The 19,603-nt window shown below is 55.6% G+C and overlaps 1 protein-coding gene across 10 annotated transcripts in view; it reads right to left on the bottom strand.

The window, feature by feature from the left end:
* NCOA1 (nuclear receptor coactivator 1) overlaps positions 1 to 19,603 on the bottom strand; it is a 247,091-nt gene that overhangs the window by 52,845 nt on the left and 174,643 nt on the right. For all 10 annotated transcript variants that reach the window (XM_014522550.2, XM_025210716.1, XM_025210719.1 and 7 more), the window contains 6 exons: positions 17,656 to 17,750; positions 9,857 to 10,034; positions 4,623 to 4,802; positions 3,068 to 3,163; positions 1,478 to 1,618; positions 166 to 313 (listed from right to left, as the gene is read on the bottom strand). In XM_014522550.2, the coding sequence (XP_014378036.1) occupies positions 166 to 313; positions 1,478 to 1,618; positions 3,068 to 3,163; positions 4,623 to 4,802; positions 9,857 to 10,034; positions 17,656 to 17,750 (838 nt within the window). The remainder of the gene's footprint in view (positions 1 to 165; positions 314 to 1,477; positions 1,619 to 3,067; positions 3,164 to 4,622; positions 4,803 to 9,856; positions 10,035 to 17,655; positions 17,751 to 19,603) is intronic.

Genomic DNA, 19,603 nt, shown 5'->3' on the forward strand with positions numbered 1-19,603 from the left:
CCTGCTTTGGCTCCAGGCTTGCAGATTAACTCTGGGAGACCTCCAGTAGCTCACTGCCCTGTACGCTCAGGCTGCTCTTCCACAGCGGACCCTGGGCCTGGTTTTCTATGCCCTTCCCTTCCCCAGCGTTATTCCTCTGGCCTGCCCACCTGCCCTGAGCCTCACCTGTCGATGATGTGTATGCCCATGATGAAGGGCTGCATCTCAGGACTCTGGGGGTAGCAGAGCTTACACTTGGTGTGGGCGCTCAGCACCGTCCCGTCGCTCAGCGTAAACCTGTAGGATGGACTGAAAGCCGTGCCGCGGGTCATCACTGTGGGGAGAAAGCAGACAAGCCTCCTTAGCTGTTCAGAACAGGCCCCCGGTTCCTCTGGGTATGGAGGGGAGATGGGGATGGGGGTAGGAGGGGCTCGAGGGGCAGGCACCTGCGGTGTAGGGAGGCAGGGCATTGCCCCCAAGCCCTGGGTATAGCGACTAACCCCTGAGAATCCAGCTATTTGTGTGCAAACAGGGCAAGCCAGGGACAGCCCCCAGGCAGCTGCAATGGTCCAGGTATTGCTCCCGTTACCATCTCCCACTGTCCTGACCCCACACACCACTGCGGGCGTCTGAAGGGGCAAGTCTGCTTCTGATGCTCTGTCAATGCGCAAGCCGGGGGCACACCGGTGGCCCTGGGCACTGGGACAGAAGGAGCCTGCCTGCCTTATCTATCAGCTTCGACTTGAGTCCGCTCAGTGCTGTCCTCAAGCATGCAGCCACAGGAATCATTCAGTCCCCAACACAACATGCACAGCTCAGCCCTCCAAAGTCAAGCAGTGGCTGGGAGCTGGCACAGGCACTACCCACTGCCCGGTGGCCGGCACTGCACTTGCTCAGACATCAGCTGCCCCTGTGCTACACTGGGCCATCTGGACTTTCTTTGTGCACGTGTCCCCCAACAGCACATCCCGCTTCCACCATGAACGGCATGGTAGGGAGATGGGACATCCTAAAGCTCTCAGCCAAGTGCCTACAGGGAGCCCAGAGAGACAAAAAAGGCCAGTTGAGAAAGGGAAAAAGGGGGCAGAGGAAGCCAGCTCCTGGGGGTGGTGTGTACATGGGATCTGGAAGCAAAAGCACCTAGTTAGCTGCCTGTGCATTCACCTCACCGCTCTATTTCCTGAAGGAGGGAACAAACCTGGCCTGAGACTTGTGAGCTTCAGGCCAGTGCTACCCCCTGGCCAAGTATCTGCTGTGGGGCTAGGCTGGGAGTGGGAGCTGAGCAAAAGGCGTGAGATCCCTGGCCAGCCTCTCGTACCAGAGGGGCCTTGCCAGTGTTACTGAGCCAGTGCTACTGCTTCCTTTGGCGTTTTGCGACTGATTGCAGCACTCGCTTCTTCCAGAACGTGCTTCTGCTGCCAGGGGGTCACGTGGTGGCTTCTGTCTGTGGCCACACCAGCTCGGCCCGCCAGGCTGAGCGAGAGGGAGGCCCCCTTACCTTCTTGGAATAGCTGCTTGGCATATGACGGCTCTCTGCCCTGAGGCTGGAAGAATGCGTAGATGCACTTCCGCACCAGGTCCTCCCAGCCAGTCCTGCCTGCCGCTCGCAGGGAGCTGGTGTCGATGGAGATGATTTTACCTGGGTGGAGAGAGAGAAGGCGCACTATTGGCACACGGATGGGCCATGCACAAGCCACGTCCACGGCACAGGTGGGAACGCAGGCCCAGATACCCCGAGCTAACGCGTTTCGCGGTGAGGGAGAATTGCAAAGCAAGCAGCAGCCATGATCCTTGAAGCACTTAACAGAGCCGAGCTGCCCTGGCTTTGCAGGAGTTACATGCATGTACATCTAGGTGCAAATCGGGCCTCCAAGGATCACTGGCAGAGACAACTGTGTGTTACTCCCATCAGCGAGGCCTCTGCCTCAGCACTGCAGCATCCATGTGCACTCAACTCCCCGCCAGCCCGACAAGGAGGGAGACTTCCAGAGATGTCCTTGGACTGACCAGGGAAGTGAAGCACCTGCCTAGAGGGCTCTGGGCAAAAGAAGAGCAGTGGGGCACCTCCTCATCATGCACCCTTGGGGTCTGTGAATAACAAGGGGACACAGGAGCCAGGGAATGAAGGGGGTGGAGAGCTTCAGGGAGCAGACTACAGTCTGCATCTGAGCCCAACAGCCTTGGCATTTAGCCCCTAATGCCTGCTGGGCTTGTTCCCCTCACGTGAAAGCCTGTCAAGCCCCTGGGCCCAAGGCTAGATCTCTGCTGAGCTGAGGTTCCCTAGTTTCCCACAAGCCTGGACAGCAGAGAGGAGGAGCCAGCCAGCAGACCCAAGCCTGCCAGCTCTCCTTGAAAGAGGTAAGCAGCCTTGATCCCTTCGAAGCCCACTGGGGTGGTGCTCTGCACCCAAGGAGCAGGCCTATTGCATTGCAGCAGCTGAGCTGCACAACAAAGCAAGCAGGACATGACTGTGTGGCCCCTGGGGATGTGACCCATCATACCCAGCAGCATGAGCCCTCCTGATGGCAGGCAGTGCTGCTATCTGGGCAAATGCAGCTTGAGCCATGGTGATGCCAATCCTAGCGGGGCAAGGCTCATGACGACTACGGCATGGGGGTGCACGTGGCTGATGGCTGAAAACAGGATGTATCCAAGAATAAAGGTAGGCTCAGAAGCCAGGACCCTCCAGCTGATGTCTCAGGCTCCCACTGCGTCCTCCTCCGCTAAGGATACCCATCAGAAAGCAGGCATTTCTCACCTGCTGCACAGTCTTTTCAGGATCTCTCTACCCCCTCCAGAACCTTGGCAATGTGGTAATATCTACTGCCATTAAAAAAGCAGGGCCCAAACACAGCTGGATAGCTTCACGCCAGCTCTCTCTATAGCCTGCTTAAATTAAGCACCCTATGGCACTGTCTGCCTGGCTGGCTGGAGTCCTGCAAGCATGCTACGTCCAGCCAGACTCCAACATACCAGAGTCCAGCTGAACTGATGCTGTGAGCCCAGGCGCATTCAGACTGCAAAGGCGGCTCCCCAGCTAGGACGCTGCCCAGCATGCAACAAGCCCTGGCCTCCCTCCGAACGGTACCTGTAGTATCTTGCTTGGTCACGAACGACTCTGTACTGGTGACAGCTGTGGGTCGAGGTAATCTCCGTGCGATGCATATCAGACACGACTGGAAATCTGCCAGGGTGGATGAGAGAGAGGGGAGAGGGACAGGAGATCCTGAGGTTAGAGCTGCCACTCGCTGAGCAATGTTTTCAATGAACGCAGCCCTGCCATGCTCGCCTGCCACGTCCCGCCCTGCGAGTGTTTACGTTGGGCAGTCATCAAACCCTTCGCAGCTGCAAGGCTCTCTCCGAAGTTTGCTGGAGAAGGGAGGCTTCCAGCACTGGGGGGAATTAATTGTACGGCCTTTCAGCTCTGGCAGTGCCGTGCAATAAAAGTCAGCACCCAATGCCAACAACTGTCGGCTCCAGGCAAAGTCTCTGGACATAAAATACTGTAATTTATTCCTTCCAGTCGTGATCCCCTGTGTAAGCCGCAGTGGATTAATTCAGCTAATGCACTGGAAAATAATGGCTGGGACATGGAAATGAGGGCAGGGCTTGTGCGGGAAGGCGCCTTTGTTCCAGCGTTCAGAGAACTGGGGTGGGGGAGGCCACAAGGGGCCTGATCCTGAGACTAAGTTGCACAGGCTGACCCTTGTGCCTATGAGGGGGAGCCTGGAGAGGTTTGTCTGTAGAGCACAGACTGGGCCCTAGAGCCCGTGGCAATGAGGCACTGCAGCAGGTGACTAAATACCCCTGGCAGCACCAGGGTGGGAAGTGGTAGTGACAGAAGAGGCCAAGTAGGGCATCGAGGACCAGGGTGACTAGCCACAGCACAGTCTAATTCAGTCCCTCTAAGAGCAGCTCTCCCCAGCTCGGACAGGGAGCACTGCAAGGCAGACCTCGCAGGGAGGGACCTTTCCGGGTAACCAGAAGATGCTTTCCTTTCCTGGGCTTCCACCTCTGGTTGCCCTTTGTGCCCTCCGGCTGCATGGGAGAGCAAACTGGCCCCTCTCTGCTTCCAAAGGGTGAGAAAGGCCTGGCTGGCTAGGAAGCCCTGACCCAGACAAGACCCACAAGTCCTGTCCAGCAGCTGGGCATTGTGTGGAGCCCATCTCCCCAGGTCAGGGAGCTGGCAGGCTCCCCTCCATAGTGCCCTGCCTCACACCGACCTGTTGTCTATGCGGGTGCTCCTGTGGCTGCAAAGAGCACTCCCAGGAAAGGTTAATGTGGCCCTTGCTGGACAGGTGAATTACCCACTCTCCCACTCAGCACCACGGCTGAGATGGGCTCAAAGGATCCATGGGAGGTGAAATCAGAATGAAAAAACACAGGGAGGAGAGACCCAGGGGCAACCCCCACCACTCTCCCTCTCCCCCCATCTGCATCTCCGGGGCGGCAACAGGCCTGACAGCTCCTCTGGAGGAAGGAGCCTGCCTGGCTGTCGCAGGCCCGATGCTGTACCTGCGCAGTCCCCAGTGCCGCAGGGAGCTGCACTCAAGCTCCTTGCCCTTGCTTGCAGGGGGCACGTAGCGCCCTCCTCCCACACCAGCCTCGGCCCCTCCCTCCACGAGCCGCAGCACCTGCCCTACCTTCTCCTTCCTCTTTGATGGATTTGGGCTGGGACACTGTGAAGCACTGCATCACCTCGTAGCGTTGGCGGGCCTCCTGGTTCTCGGCGCCCGGCTCGTCGGGGGGCCGGATCAGCATTCTGCAGCTGAAGGTGTGGCTGTTGCGCCGGGTCGCCTCTTGAGGCCAAGGAACTCCGTTCACTGCAGGGACGGGAGAGGAGAGGGCGAGTGAGATGGGTGTGATCCGCATCAGCCTCTCCAGCCGGCCGAGAGCACTCGCTGCTTGCAGCGTGGCTAGAAGTGCAGGCCCCACAGCGCGTGCCCGGCACCTCTGCCCTGCACAGCTCAGAGTGGGAATGGACCAGGCTGAGAACGGAGGGCAGAGGGAGCAGAGACCCAGGCTGGGGGAATGAGCGATCCAACGTTACCTGGCAAGGTACGCGAGAGCCAGGAGCAGGACAGGCCTCTTGGGCAATGCCCGACCCACAGGACCAGAGGTCACGGGTGGATAACACTGCGCTACACCCAACACATAGCAGCATCTAGCTTGAGACTCGGGCACAAAGATGCACGCAGAAGTGAAATGACTTACTGAAGGCCATGCGGTGAGTCAGGGCAGAGCTCGTGACTCCCCGCACCCATCGAATCACCCTGACTTGAGCTCTCTGGCCAGTCCCCACAGTCAGTGTGCTCTGTGACACTGCCAGCATTTGCAGGGCCAGCCTGGGACCCCAGGACTTGCATCTCCAGACGCAGCACCTCGGCCACTGCACAGAGGCCCGGGGTGCCCAGGCCTCCTTTCTGAAGAGGAGTCTAGAGGCAAACAGCTTGGCTCCCAGAGAACAGCCACTGCTCTCGCTTGCCCATCAGGCAGATGAGACCTGTGCAACTGGAGACCCATGCACAGGCAGCCCTTCCAGCAGGAGAGGCCACAGTGACACCCCACTGTGAATGAGGACCATTGAAACGCAACAGCTAGGCTGAGGCTGAGGCCTGGCCTCTGGGGATGCTCCGAGCCACTGGCACAAGGAAAAAGAGCGCTGCAGAGAACCACCGGTCGCACCCATGGCTTCGTGACAAAACTCCTTGCCAGCCCCCCACCATGTTTGCTCTTCCAAGAATGAAGAAAGGGGGTGCCTCAGGCACCTTGGGGAAGGGGCAAGGCAAAGAGTAGGCCTCTTCCCCGGCAGGGAGCTGCGGCCCCGCTGAACAACTCCGGCACAGCCAGCCCTCCCCGGCACGGTGACAATGCTATACAGATAAGTGAGCGACTGAAACCCTTGCACCCCCAACGAGGCTCAGGCACCTTATCAGGCTGCACGTAGGCACCCCCTGTTCACCTGGGATCCAGGATGCCTCATCCCTCTTCCCCAGATGGGGCCCAAATGGTGGAGCAGTCTCCTGGCTACAGCACTCGGCCAGGAAGCAAGAGACCTGGGGTCTCTAGACCCTCCTCAGCCAGAGGGGACTCAAATCCGCACATCCTGCCCGGCAGAAACAAGCCCAAACCACTAGGTCTAGGGAGCAGTCCGAGTGAGGACGCCCTTCAGTCCCCGTGCTGAAGCTGGGCCGTGGGGCAGCCAAGAATGCATGCTTCACGGGGCCACACACAGAGCAAGAGGGGGTCTGGGACCGTGGGCAGTCCTGGGCGTGGGTCCCTACTCCCAAGGCTGTTCAGGCATTTGATACTAGACCCGGGGGGGGGGGGGTGGAATTATTTGGCAGGGCTGCTCCCAGCACGGCTGCAGCCAGGCTTGCATTGTCACCAGGGGAGCAGGGTTCAGATGGCAAGGGATCAGGACTGCAATGCTGCCGAGACTGGAGCCACCACGTGCCTAGTCCATGCCCAGAAGCCAAAGAAGAGGCACCAGGGAAGCTTCTCTGGCCCGCATGGAGTCTTCTAATGAAGGGAGGAACCCAAGGGGCTGGACCGCTCTTTGCACCACAGGGGCCTAAATCACCCCCAAGGTCCATTTAGGTGCCTACAGGACCACTCAGGATCTGGCCCTTCACATAGGCTGCACCTTTAGATGCTAGACATCATCAGGCCATTTTAGAGACAGGGAGACAAGCAAGGGTGGGGGGGTCCACAGATTTGCTGATTCCCTCCCAGCACAGCGCATACACTGCCCGAATGGGGTTTTGGAGGTATGGGACCATGGGCCAGCTCTTGCCATTACTTCTCTCCACAACACTGGCGTTGCTGGGGGAAACTAAAGCTGCTCGCCTTGCTCTCGCAGAACGGCGAGGCCTCCCTCCGGCATTCGCCAGAAAGCAACCACTGCCTACGCTCTTTCCAGCACGATAAAGCCCTTGCTGCAGAGCCGCGTGGTGGCAGATCATATAGCGAGGAGAAAGTTTCCAGTGTGTTTTCTTGGAAGTGGTCTAACCACAGCGGCACATTCCAGCTTCCCTGATCGCACAGTTGCAGCCATGTCAATGTTTCTATTATCAACCGCTATTTTCGGAGGATTATAACTCAGCTGTACAGATTCCCTGTAGTTGGAGACCTGGCATTTAAGCTACTAGCTGAGGAGCCCTTGAAAGCAGCCCAGTACAACATGCCTGACATAGCCTTGTCTAGCTGCTTGGGATTCTCAGAAGTCTGGATTTCAAGATGCTGTTTGCGTGCTGGGAATTCAGGACTAGCTTTAAATACTTGGAGTCTCGACTGGGAAAGTTTTAGGTCTTGTGCATGCACGTGAGCTAGTTCAGACCCTAGATTTTATTAAACCAGTGCAAAGGCTCTACTTGGGTGGTTTTGAATGGATGGACCCCTGGGTTTAATGCAATTTGGGTTAACCTGATTCCTTCCAAACAAGTCTAGCCCTCCAGGAGGCAGGTTTAAGCTACGGTAAGAGTGTGTGCAACGCAGCAGCTCGCACCGGTCTGAACAGCTCTGGTGAAAGTGGTGCAGCCGTGGGAGTAGAGACCTGTCAGCTCTGCGCCTGCTTCCCCGCTGCAGACAGCCTGAGTCAGCAGCTCTGGAGGAAGCGCATGCAAGGCCCGGCCATGCCCTGCTCGGTTTGTGGGGCTACAAGCGCTCTGCATGGTGTGTCTGTGCGGTGGGTGGGACAGAGTCCACGGGAACCCTGGTGCGACACCCCCTTCACCTGCCCACGCAGGAAGCCCCCGGGAAGCACGGCACCCCCTGCTCGGAGAGGGACCCATAGCCTGTCTCCACCAGGCTAAGAGAAAATACAATGAGGAGGCAGGAGAAGAGCTAATGACCCCTTAGGTGCTCCCCCACCCACTCATCCACTCACCTCCGGCTTTGCTTTACAACTGCCTGGCATGACGGGGAATTCGGGCTGGAAAACAGCAGTCCTGGACTGCCTGGTCTGAATAGGCACCTAAGCTTTCTAGCAGGCCAATACGCTGACAACTGGATTCGTGTTATACCTGGAAAGATTAGCACCCGCACTTGGGAAGGTGAGCAAGGCTGGCGGCCCACAGAGCTGACCTTCCTCCAACAACACCCTGATCCGAAGGCGGCTGGCTGCGACCCAGCCATACCAAACCAGTACGCACCGTACTCTTTGCTGCCCGGGGCCTGAAACTTCTGAGCCTGCCCCGACCTCGACAGACAGGGCACATATTTGGCATGTCAGCCTTACCAACGCCCCTGTAAAGTAAAATGCCCCGGGTGTGTGGCCCACAGACGTCCTTGCCAGGAGTAGCACGATGGTGCTGTGGAGTAAGCACCTTATTATAAAAATGGGCTTAAGGGCCGATGAGGTGCCGTGTGCTGCAGCGGGGAGCGGGCGGGAGGGAGGATTAAGCAGGATTCTTTACGCTGGCTTGCAAAAAGCAACATCCCTCCAGCCGTTCTTCCTCCCAACTCCCTCCCGTCTCTGCCCTCTAGCGCTCCCCGGCACATATTGCTCCACTCCACGCTGGCTGGGCACAGCGGATGTAATGCACGTCCCTCCCTGCCTGCCTCTGCTGATCCCCAGTCCATGGGAGGCCAAGGGAAAGAGCTCTAGCAGCCCTTTTTAAAAGTGAAAATCAGTTAACCATTAATAGGAAGGATGTATTCTTGCTGTGCAAAGATTGGTCAGGCTGCGGGAGGCGAGGCAGAGCTATACAACTTTGCTACCCCCGCACCGGGGTTACCTGCGCGGTCGCTGGGTTTGAGAACGTGCCTCGTTGTAATGAAGTGCCGGCCGCGGTGGGGTTAACTTCACTGCACTAACAGCAGCACTTCAGATAGTGCTGTTCTTCAGACGCCAACACATAAATACTATAAGCATCTGACAGGTGGTGATTACAGCACTCTGCAAGTCTATAATGTCCTCCATACAAGAGCCCCAAAGCACTCCATGTACATTAATGCATCTAGTTCCACAAGCCCTTGAGAGACGGGCAAAGCTGTTATACACATGGGAAAACAGCGGCCCTGGCTTCAGACGACTGGTCTCATACAGCCCCCCTGGCCCTGAAACTGCTCCTAGTTCACACCTTCTTATCTTAGTCGTGGAATATGGAGATTCGCCTCCAGGAAAGTGTCTGAACACATGGCTGACTTCATGCGTGTGCTTAAGGCTTGCTGAAGTCAATGCCACTTAAGCACATGCTTAAAGGCTGACCACGACACAAGAGTTTCCAACCTGGGGGGACTTGGCTTCTCCAAGTGGCTAAATCAGGGTCAATGAGGGTGCCTAGGTGGAAAGCCTTGGGTGGTACTGATATGGAAAGGGTTAAACACTGCTACGTGGAGATCAGAAGAGCTGTGGCTGCCACAAAGTCCAGCATGCAATACTCCATCAACACCCAGTTCAATGGCAGCGGAGGCTAAATGGCCCAGTATGCAATGCTCCATCTCAGCCCATGCAGCGAGCCTCTTCCAATCCAAAGAGAACAGTGCATGCTGGGAATGGACAGCTCTGAAACCTGCCCCTCTCCCCTCCAGAGAGTGGTGCATGCTGGGAAGGGATGTCTCTAAAGTCAGCCCCTTGTCTATCGAAGAAGAAGGGCGTTTGCAACCTATCCCCTGTCTGTGCAGCACCCAAGCTCCCAGTAACCTGCTGGAGGCTCTGGCCCTGGACTGTCCAGGACATGGTCTCCAGATAAGGACTGCTACTGAAAGGGGCCCGGCCTCCCTCCACAGGCTATGCTGGACGTGCCCCCAAGACCAGATCAATAACCATTCCACGCCGCCGGGTTTGCTGCCGCTTCAAGTAGATGTGGAGCAAAAATGGACCCAAACCGCGTCGTCTGAATTGGGGGAAACCAACCCCGAGACGGGCTCTTACCTAGAGACTTGGGCAGCAGGTTCTTGACGAACTCGGCGTGATCCCCCACGTGCAGGATGCTGTAGACGCTGGTGTTCATGAGCTCCTCCTGGTTGTAGCCCAGGTAGCCGGTCACGTTCTCGGACACGAACACGATCCTCCCTTCCCGGTTCACGACGAAGAAGAAGCCATCCAGCGCCTGTAATGCCCAGAGGAGAGAGGCCGTCAGGGCGAGGGCAGGGAGTCAGGAGACCTGTGTTTTATGCCACCGACTTAACTCAATGACCTAGGGCAGTCCCTTTGCCCCTCCACACCTGTCTCCCCTCTTGTTCTTTTCTTTTTAGGATGAAAAGGGTAAGGACTGCCTCTCACAGCACAATGGGGCTCTGGTCTCTCCAGTCTCCACTGTAACACAGAGGCCAGGTGACCTCGAGCAGTCTGGCACAATTAACACTGGTCTTTCCTACACGGTCTTGCTCTTTCCTGTGATTGCTATCCCCTACCTAGTCCCCTCTATGGGTTGTTTTTCATCCCTTTTCTTAGGTGCACGGAAGACTCCTCGTTATCTATGGGTGGTGTCTGATGCATAATTAATCGGGCAAGCTGACCTGAGAGAGGAGATTATCTAAAGCACAGTCAGCTGGATCTCCTTGATGGCAATAAAGCAATAACCACGCCGACGATGTGTGTTATGATTAGCCAAGGGGCTCTAATGGTAATGAAGGATTTCATAACCTCCGTGGAGCTTTTGTTGAGGATCAAATAACAGTGCATTTGCTTAAGCATGTACTCTGGCCCTGGGAGCTACATTAAATAGGTCTCTATAATCTGGTGCCGGGCAGCCAGCAAGCCCTCTGAAGAGTCAAAACAGGCTGCAGGGCCCCGAGGCTCGATTTGCTGAATCAGGGCCCAGGAACGAGAGATATTCTGCATCTACCTAGGAACATAAGAAGTGCCATACTGGGTCAGACCAGTGGTCCATCTAGCCCAGTACCCCGTCTCGGACTGGCAGAAGTGGGTGCTATACAGGGAGAGCACTGAGCTGGATAATCTAGAGTGATGTATTCTCTATTCAACACCCACCCTGGCATCCACCTTTCCTGGTTTAAAGATGAATCATCTCCAACCCTTCTGTCCAACAGTTATTAACAGATCCATGAATGTCTAGTCCTTTTCTGAACCCAGGTAAGCTCTGTGCCTCCACCACCTCCTGTGGCAGTGAACTCCACAAGTTAACTACGGGGTGGGTAAAAAAGTACTTTGTCCTGTTAGTTTGAAACCTGTGTCCTGCTCACTGCAGTGGTACCCACTAGATCTAGTATTCTGGGAGCTGGTGAACAGCAGTTCCCTGCTCACTTGGTCCGCACCCTTCACCATGTTACAGACCTTGATCGTATCCCCCTCATCCTTTTCTTTTCCACATTGAAGATTCCCAGTCTTTAAAGCCTCTCCTACGGCAACTGCTCCAGGTCCCTGCTATTTTGGCTGCCCGTCCCTGTACCTTTCGTCGTTCTACTGCTTCCTTTTCGAGATGCTGACACTAGCACTGCACACACTGTTCGAGCTGTGGGCACACCGTGGATTTGTATAGGGGCACGATGACATCCTCTGCAGGGTAATGCACATTTCCACATACCGGGCACGCAGCTCAATGCCAGACCAAGCCCCGCAATCGCCTGAACCAGGTCTGCAAACAGGGTTTGTTCTCGCACTACACAAACAGCAGGAGCGTGATCACTGGTTTTACTGGGAGCAGCATCACCGCCCTATTTACCCTTATGTTTGGGTGCTGAAAAAGCGTGGCATAGCAGAGAGGCCAGCTGTTGTTTTACAGGATTGCCCCTGGGTGTTTCAAGCCAGCGGGGTTGGATGTTCACCTCCCCAGAGCCTAATTTCACCCCCACCTTAGTCATGACCAGCAAGTGCCCCAGTGGAGGCCTTGACCCTGCACACGCACGGCCTGGGGAGACCCCCTCGAAGGTAGGCAGAGCTCTGAAGACCCCTCGGGCTTGCCTGTGGGTCCCTTGTGTGGATCAGACTGCAGGATCAGGGCCCTGCGCTGCCAGGACGACAAGTGCCGGTGTCTGTGATTTCGTTATCCATTCGCTCCCAGCGCTGCCCCTCCAACCCCGCTCAGGATAATGTTATTTGCTGTCTAATGCCGGAGTAAGTTACTTTGCTACAGAGTCCGGCTTCTTTATTGAATGCGTTCTCTGGAAACCAGGTTTGCCATACAGCACCGTTCGACGCTGGAAACAGGAAGCAATTTTTTTCAAAGAAATCTTTTGACAAAATTGCCTTGGCAGATCAGCGGCAATTTTCCTTATTCACAGCTGTTGCCTGTTGCCAAGCAACTGGTATTTGCACTTCATGCTCCTGCAGCAGAGACAGTCTCCTGCAGAAGAGTCAAATGGGTTTGTCTGCCGGCCCCCCATTAAACTTTGCTCTCCAACTTTCCTCCGATTTCCCGCACATCCTGCTCTTTCCTCCGCTGCCCGCCCTCCCTCCCGCCATCACGGGAACACAGCTTGATCCGGCGCGCTGAAGTATCGAGTCGAGGGAGAATGGCACGAATAAGGCAGACGGAAAATAAGACTGGCCAAGGAAACCAAATGAATCAGCGCCTAACAAATGGTCTAAGCTGGGGTGTAAATCAATCACAGCTCCATTAACACAGGCAGGCTGATGTCTCATCAGCACGCAACTGGGACTGGATAATCCATTCCCGGAAACTGGACGAGAAGCCCGTGCCTCTCGCATTGGCAACCTTGCTGGAAGCCAATATGCATTCACTGCTTTTTAAAGGGAAGGGAAGGATGTGGGCAGCCTGGGATCCCGGCCCAGGGCGGGGGAAAGAGCAGGGTCAGGTCTGCACATCGTCCTCTCTGGGGTTTGCAGAGGGAAGAGGCTCCTGAGCTGCATGCAAGTGGGGTACCAGGACCCGCTCCTGTCCCAGTAACAAGGCACGTGCTGCAACAAGGTTTGCCAATGCTCAGCTTATCGGCAGTGCTGACGACGGAAGTCCTGGCCCTTGCAACAGATGGCTACGGCCAGCAGGAAGAGAATAAATCCCATGCCTTTGCACGTCCTGCCCCACGTGACGAGCATGGGTTCCCGAGGTGACAGAAAGGGTATCTGGTGATTAATATATAATGCAGATGGAAAGGGAGACGGGTCAGGAAGAGATGGCCTGCAGATTACAACCTCCAGTCCATAGACTGGCAAGTGGCCTCCATCATCTCGGTGCTCCGGCACAAAGATCCCTGGGGATTTGGCCACCTCGGCAGCAGCTCTGCCGCAGTCCAACTGTTGCCTTTGCGTTGCAGCCCCGGTGTCAGCAGGCTCTGAAACCATGCCTCAGCTGCATTGCCCATTGGGAGCAGAGAGACGGTCGCTATTAATAATATTGGTATCACTGCGAGGAGAGCATGGTCTTTGCACTTCACACGTGTTCACTAATTCATCGCTGCAGCCCCTGCTCCGGCCGGCAAGTCGTCTCTCCCTGTGGCGGGGCAGAGGCTGGTGCAGCTGGGCACACGACTCCGGAGAGCTGATACCTCCTTCCTCTCTGGCTCCAGATTTCGTTTTGCCCCGGTTCCTTGTGTAGAAAAGGGGTGTAACACTCTCCTGCCCCTCGGGGTGGGCTGCGGCGGTTTGTTCTGGTCTGCAGAGATGTGTGGAAATCAAGGACCAAGTACTGACCCACCTGAGTCCGAGCTGAGCTGGGGTGGAGGGGAAGGGTCTCCCCGTGAGCACCAGTGCCCTGCGGTGGGTGGAAAAAAGCTGGATATGCCTGGAAGGAGAAGTTTGGGGAGTTTCCTCTGCTACGACCCTATAATAGACAGTGCTCCCCACCCCTTATACAGACATAAGCCTCACCCCCCTGGACTGTGGGCAACACCAGCACCCTCCCCACATCTGGGGGACAGCCCCAAAAGGGGGTGGCCAAAGAGCTGGATAGCTCAAGAAGAACTTCAAGCTCTGGCATCTCCCTGAGGATGAAAGTTTTGATCCCACCAGATCTCATGGAGCCAAGCATCCAGGACCACGGCTACTGCACTCCAGCACAAGTGTGCAGGGCAGGTACATGACGTGGGCACGTGCAAGGTTACCTGTTAGGCAGCCTGTCCTTGTCCCCGCCGGCTAGGAGACCTCTGGACGCCTGCTCCCTGACTCACCAGTGCACAGCAGGGCAGCGTGCGAGTGGAAATTGGGTGCACCAAAGAGAACGAGCCTCCTCGTGCTAACGAGGGGTGCAGCTCCCCTTGCAGGAATGGCAGAAATGCCAAGCTGAGAGGAGGGTGACGCACTGCACAGCAGCTCCTAACCCACAGTCAGGGGAAGCTAAACCAGGGCAGCTTAAACCCTCAGAGACGTAGGACTAAGTTACTGCAGCTCAGCTAACACTGGGCACAGGTTAGGAGTGGACGCATGGACAGAGCCCCTCGGTGCCTCTTAACTCACTGCAAATGGCTTGGTTTTCTGCGCCCCGAGGCCTCAACTGTCCCCAGGAAAGAGCAACCAGGTGCTTTAAGTAATGCAGCAAACACGACTCCCCTGCTTTCCTCGTCCTGCCCTTTATACTCGCTGCGCGTTGCGCCCGAGCGGTGCAGAAGCCAGCTGCAAGCAAGCGCTGACGGCACCCCTGGTTACAAGACAAGTACAGATACAACCGGACGTCAGCTCTGAAAACCAGAGATGAATACACAATCTGACTTAGGTTTACGGTGCATTTCAAACAACAGCATGTCGTCTCCGTGTGATCAACGCGAACTGGCGAGGGGCAATGTAAACTGCCACACGCGTGGTGCTGGGGCCCTGGTGTCCAGCGGTGGCTTTGTACCGGGGAGCAATTTCCCCACCTGTTTGACATACTGGCAGCAAGGGGTCTCAAATGACAAAACGATCTTTCCACCTGCGTATGTATAATTATTACCAATCTTTTCAACGTGCGGCGTCTGGCGGACTCTTTTCAGAGCGGAGCTGACAGCGCCGCGGCGCAGCTCAGGATCTCTTCCTTGCAGAGGTGACCTGCTCATGCCTGATGCTGGGCACAGAACAGTAACCTTGGTCATGGAGAACTTCCCGCACCTTGTAATGACCCCAGTTTTCAGCACGGTCTAGAACTAGAGGCCGGTCCCAGATGCTCTGGAATATCACCATGTTTTTACAGCGTTTTTACAGTGGTTTTTCTCCAACTGGCTGATCTTGCGGGGCTGCTCTAGACAGTATCAGCAGTTGCTGCCCGCCGACAGCTGCCATGAAGTGCCAAGAAAAGGGCAACCCTGATGTCAACTCCCCTGGCCAGTTACCACCTCTGGCTTCCCCCAGTCCAACCTTCTCCAGCACCCACGGGACCCAGCCCGGTCTTCTTGTAGCCCAAGCTTGGCCATGGCTGTAGAGGACCTGCCTCCTTGTCCGTGATCTCCTTGCATCTCTCCCCTCCTGTCTGGGTTCACCGTTCCTCTCGTCAGATCCATCTTCTCTCGGCGTCCTGTAGCCGTTCGTGCTCTAATGTGCATGCCACTTCTGCTTTTTTTGCTCCTTTCAGACAGAAGACTTCCTTTGCTAAGCTGCCAACTTCCAATTAATTCTGGCCACATGTTTCAGGCATATGTCTTCCCTTCCCTTCACAAATCAGATCCTTCCTTACAGTTAAAATCTGTTCTCACCTAGCCATCAGCTTCGCCCGTAGGGAACCTTTGATTGTGCCTCAGCAGCTCCTTCACTGCATTTGGCTTTGGCTATAAAGGTGCTCGCATCATCTGGGATTCTCCTGCCGGGAAGCAGACATGGGCACCCAAGGTTCAACCCTGTCAGCACTTCCCAATGGCCAATGTGTCTTTTCGGTGCCTAACACAGCCACTCTGGTGGCAGCCTCTACTTTGCTCCAAGAAATCAGCTTGCTCCCAGTGCTTGTCTCATACCAGATCACACTCCCCCAGTCCTTGCAGATCTTCATATTACATGGACTGGCAGCACAGCCCCACTTGCTTTTGTGCAGTTACTTTCTAATGGACCACTTCAGCTCGCAGCTCTGCCCTTGGCATTCAGACTTCCTGCAATTCATTTGCATTCCTCATTGGCTAGCTAAATGGAAGAAGGCTACGACCGTACGGCAAGGAGTCACGGGAGCTGAAGGGGCTACCGAGGCTTTCATGCTCCAAGCCATTTCCAAGGTGCTCTATCTACCTGCTGTCTCAGGCAATGCAGCTGGAGGTTAAATTTTCTCCCAAAGCAGATCCCTCTCCTAGCTTAGACTAAGTGGAAAGCCTGGAATCACAACACGGGACCGGGGGGAGAGGGCAGGTGGGCATACAAGCAAAATACAGGAACGTACACTGGACAGACGCTTCCCCAGAGAGGGAGGAGAGGGGGGTCAGGGATTTGCATGGAAGCCTTCAGCCCCAAATCCATGAAATGGCCACCTGGTGCTACCAGTGCTGTGACTTGACATCAGGGCTCAAAAATGGGCTGTTATGAGCCAGGCATAGCTAAATCAGGTACTTGTAAAGCTCCTCCATCTCGCTGTTTGCCAGTGCAGCCAAACCTAGGCTGTCGGCACCACCACTGCACACAGCAAAGCGCCTCACCCTTTCCTAGCCCCTCCAAGCGTAGGGCATTTCTGATGAGTTCAAAAGCAGCAGGGTATTCCCAGAGCACACCTGTTTTAGCAAACACTGCTCAGACTACAGGGGTCCTGTCAACATTTACATTGTACAACAAGAGAGGAAATCTCTGGTGCCTCCTTTACACACACAGGAGGGGACCAGACAGCAGCCAGCTCTCCACCCCTCCATCCCACTTGGTTGTTCAGGGTAGACTGGATCTGGATAAAGTAGCCGTGTTGACAATTATCAAGGGAGGTGACAGATTCGCCTTCACTGCAACTCTTTGGTCAAAACTGCTGCAATTCACCCACGCGCCACTCATCAGGCTTCAGGCAGGAGTCACCAGGTCACTTTTATGGCTTGTGTGATGCTGGAGGTCAGCCTAGTTGATCAGGATGTTCCCTTTTGGCCACAGACCTGAGAAACTCTTAACTTTTGCAGATCCTTTATACAACAGTGTGCTTCAGGGACACCACGCCTCAGACAGCCCGCAGCTCAGGGAGGAAGCTCTCAAGAGCCCCAAGCCCAGACGGCAGTTTGCAAACCAGTTGAGCATTTGAAGATCAAGGGCTTTTCCCCCCACCCCGAATGTCTAATATCGAGCTCTCTGTAATACAGAACAGGACTCCACCCAGGTGCCACGTCTGCCCACCCAGTAATGTCTGTAGCTACCCAATTTTCATTCTGGGTCCCTTCCTGCTATAAGCAAGCGCCTGAGCTACATGAAACCTGAGTTTCCAGTTTATACTGGAGATCCTCACCACGTTCCAGCTGCCAACACTATAAAACCTCAGCCTGAAAACCAATTCTCTAAGCCTGGCAGATTATTCAGTAACCCTTGGAGGAAACTGCATGTTGGATTTCATCAGCATCTAGAGTCTCCATGACATCTCCATGCTGATAGTAAGCAGCTCTTCATAATGGCTTGGATACATGCAAAACACCTGCTCACATGCTTAAGTCCCATTGAAATTAGAGTGAGTGAAGCATATGCTTAAGTGCTTTGCTGAGTAGGGGTGGACTCCCGGGCCTAAATGATTTGCTGAGCTAGAGGACTAAAGAAGGTTACCCACAGCTTTGGGAAGGGGGAATCCAGCCTAGAACACCCTAAAACAACTGGGCTCTCTCCAGATGCCAGAGCTGACATCTGGCCCAGGATTCGTTACAGCAGACTCGGACTCTCAAAGCAAGATGAGCGGCAGCACCTACCTCCAGGAGAAGAGGCCCCAGGGATTCCTTCTCGATCACTCCTTGGCTGCTGGAGGAGATGTCAGACTTCTGGACATCGTCGTCAGCTGCCTTCTCTGCAGAAAGGGGAAAGGGCAGGTTTTAGCTCTACAGAACTAGCTTTTTTTTCCATCAGAAAGTCAGTGTTATAAACAGAGCCCTGACGAGGCTTTTGTGCCCCCCACCGTGCTGCTATGACTTTATTCGGATCTGCCGATGTGAGCGTCCCCCTCCACACAGCGAAAGCAGATACAATGTAATTTTGACTTGCAGCAAAATGCAGACCATAGCCCGCTGCGGCTGGGGATGAGAGGTAAATGAGGAAGGACAAGGACTAACAAACGGCCATTTCAAAGCAGAAGACAGAAGGAGGGGAAACTGAAGACCAAGCTTTGGAAAAGAGGTGGGCTAGTGCAACCTTAGCGCAGGCTAAAATATCTGGGCGAACAGATCTGTGACAACTCAGTCAGGATCTGGATGGACGGCGAGCGGCAGAAAGTCACAAAGGCAGGCCGGAGGAAATCCTAGAGCCTACAAGGCACAAAACACGGCTATCACACGGAGGCAGCCAGCTCTGCAGCACTGCTGAGTGCCTGGGATCTGCGGGTACCCTGGACTTACGGAAATCAGAGGCCAACAGGTCTTCATAAACCTGACACAACCCCCTATTTGAGTGAGAAAGCAGAGCTAGCTTCTCTCGGGTAAAAAAAACCAGAAGACGGACCTTGTCACCTACCCCCAGGTGCCAGCTGCTTTCAAGCCAAGGGTCAGGCTTGGGCCTTACCCCAGGGTGTAAGTCATGACGGGGTGCATAGGAGGTGATACAGCCAACGCTAAGTCAGCCATAAAGCCCGGGTGGATCTGGGCCAGGCATTCGGCGTAGCTCGTTACTCGGCACCGGTGCGCTTTCCCCACCCCTCCCTGGCACGGCCTGGGGGGCTGAGCGGGGCTTTCCTGCCCTTGAGAGAGAAGAGGACGGGGGGAGCTGTGACAAATCAGAAGGGCCATCACATGGACAAAGCGAGGACCGGACTGGGCTCAATTCACAGACACCCTGTGTGACCTTGGACCAGTCGCTTGGGGCCAGATCCTGTTCTGCCCTTTAGGTGCATCGGTGTAACCCTGTGCCACCCTGCTGGGATCCCTGCAAAACAGCTCGTGGGTGGGTGGGTCGCCCTCTTCCTCGCTCCTGTGTGGCTCCGTCTGAAGGCTGAGATGGCACGCAACAAAAAGATGTATGAATGGAGTCTCAGCAACTCGAGACGCGATCCCAGCAAGGCACCCCCTCGGGGGATGCCCTTGTCACCACAGTTCAGATGAACTGAAGGGCATGACAGGGTGATCCTCCTTCCTAGGGGTGTCAAAAATGACCTTGATGTCTGTGAGGAGCTCAGGCCCTTCAGTAACAGGAGCCACCCACACGCCAGTGAGTCAGGAAAAGGGACATTTCAGCCACAGGGGCCTCAGCAGAAGAAAACGAAGAGGATGCTTGGCCTGCGGGTGTGAAGGGAATAACGATGAGAGGACAGGGACAGGTAGGGGTGGTGCAAGAAGAAGGTGAGACGTAGCCAGAGAAGGGTGAGCAGAGTGATGACAAAAGGCAAAGTGAGGAGGTGCACCAGCGGCACTGCACCCAGCGGCCTGATCCTGGAAGGGAAGAATGCCAACGGGAGATGAAATGCAGACAACAGGGGTCTGCCCGCTATCCCAGGAAGCCCTGCACAGCTCTACTATAAGGCCTGGCACAAAGAGCTCCCAAACCCCTGGCAACCCAAGCCCGTTGCTTGCTTGCATGGTGACACCACGGCCTGGCTACTGCATGGCAAACTCCAGCCAGGCATCCAGAACCGACTGCCTGCCCTGGCAAGGCGCTCAACACAACCTCCGCCAGGGTCCTGAGCCGCCAGCCAGCCTCCGAGTTCAATGGTGC

This window comes from Alligator sinensis, unplaced genomic scaffold (genome assembly GCF_000455745.1).
Source record: "Alligator sinensis unplaced genomic scaffold, ASM45574v1 scaffold637_1, whole genome shotgun sequence".
NCBI lineage: Eukaryota > Metazoa > Chordata > Crocodylia > Alligatoridae > Alligator > Alligator sinensis.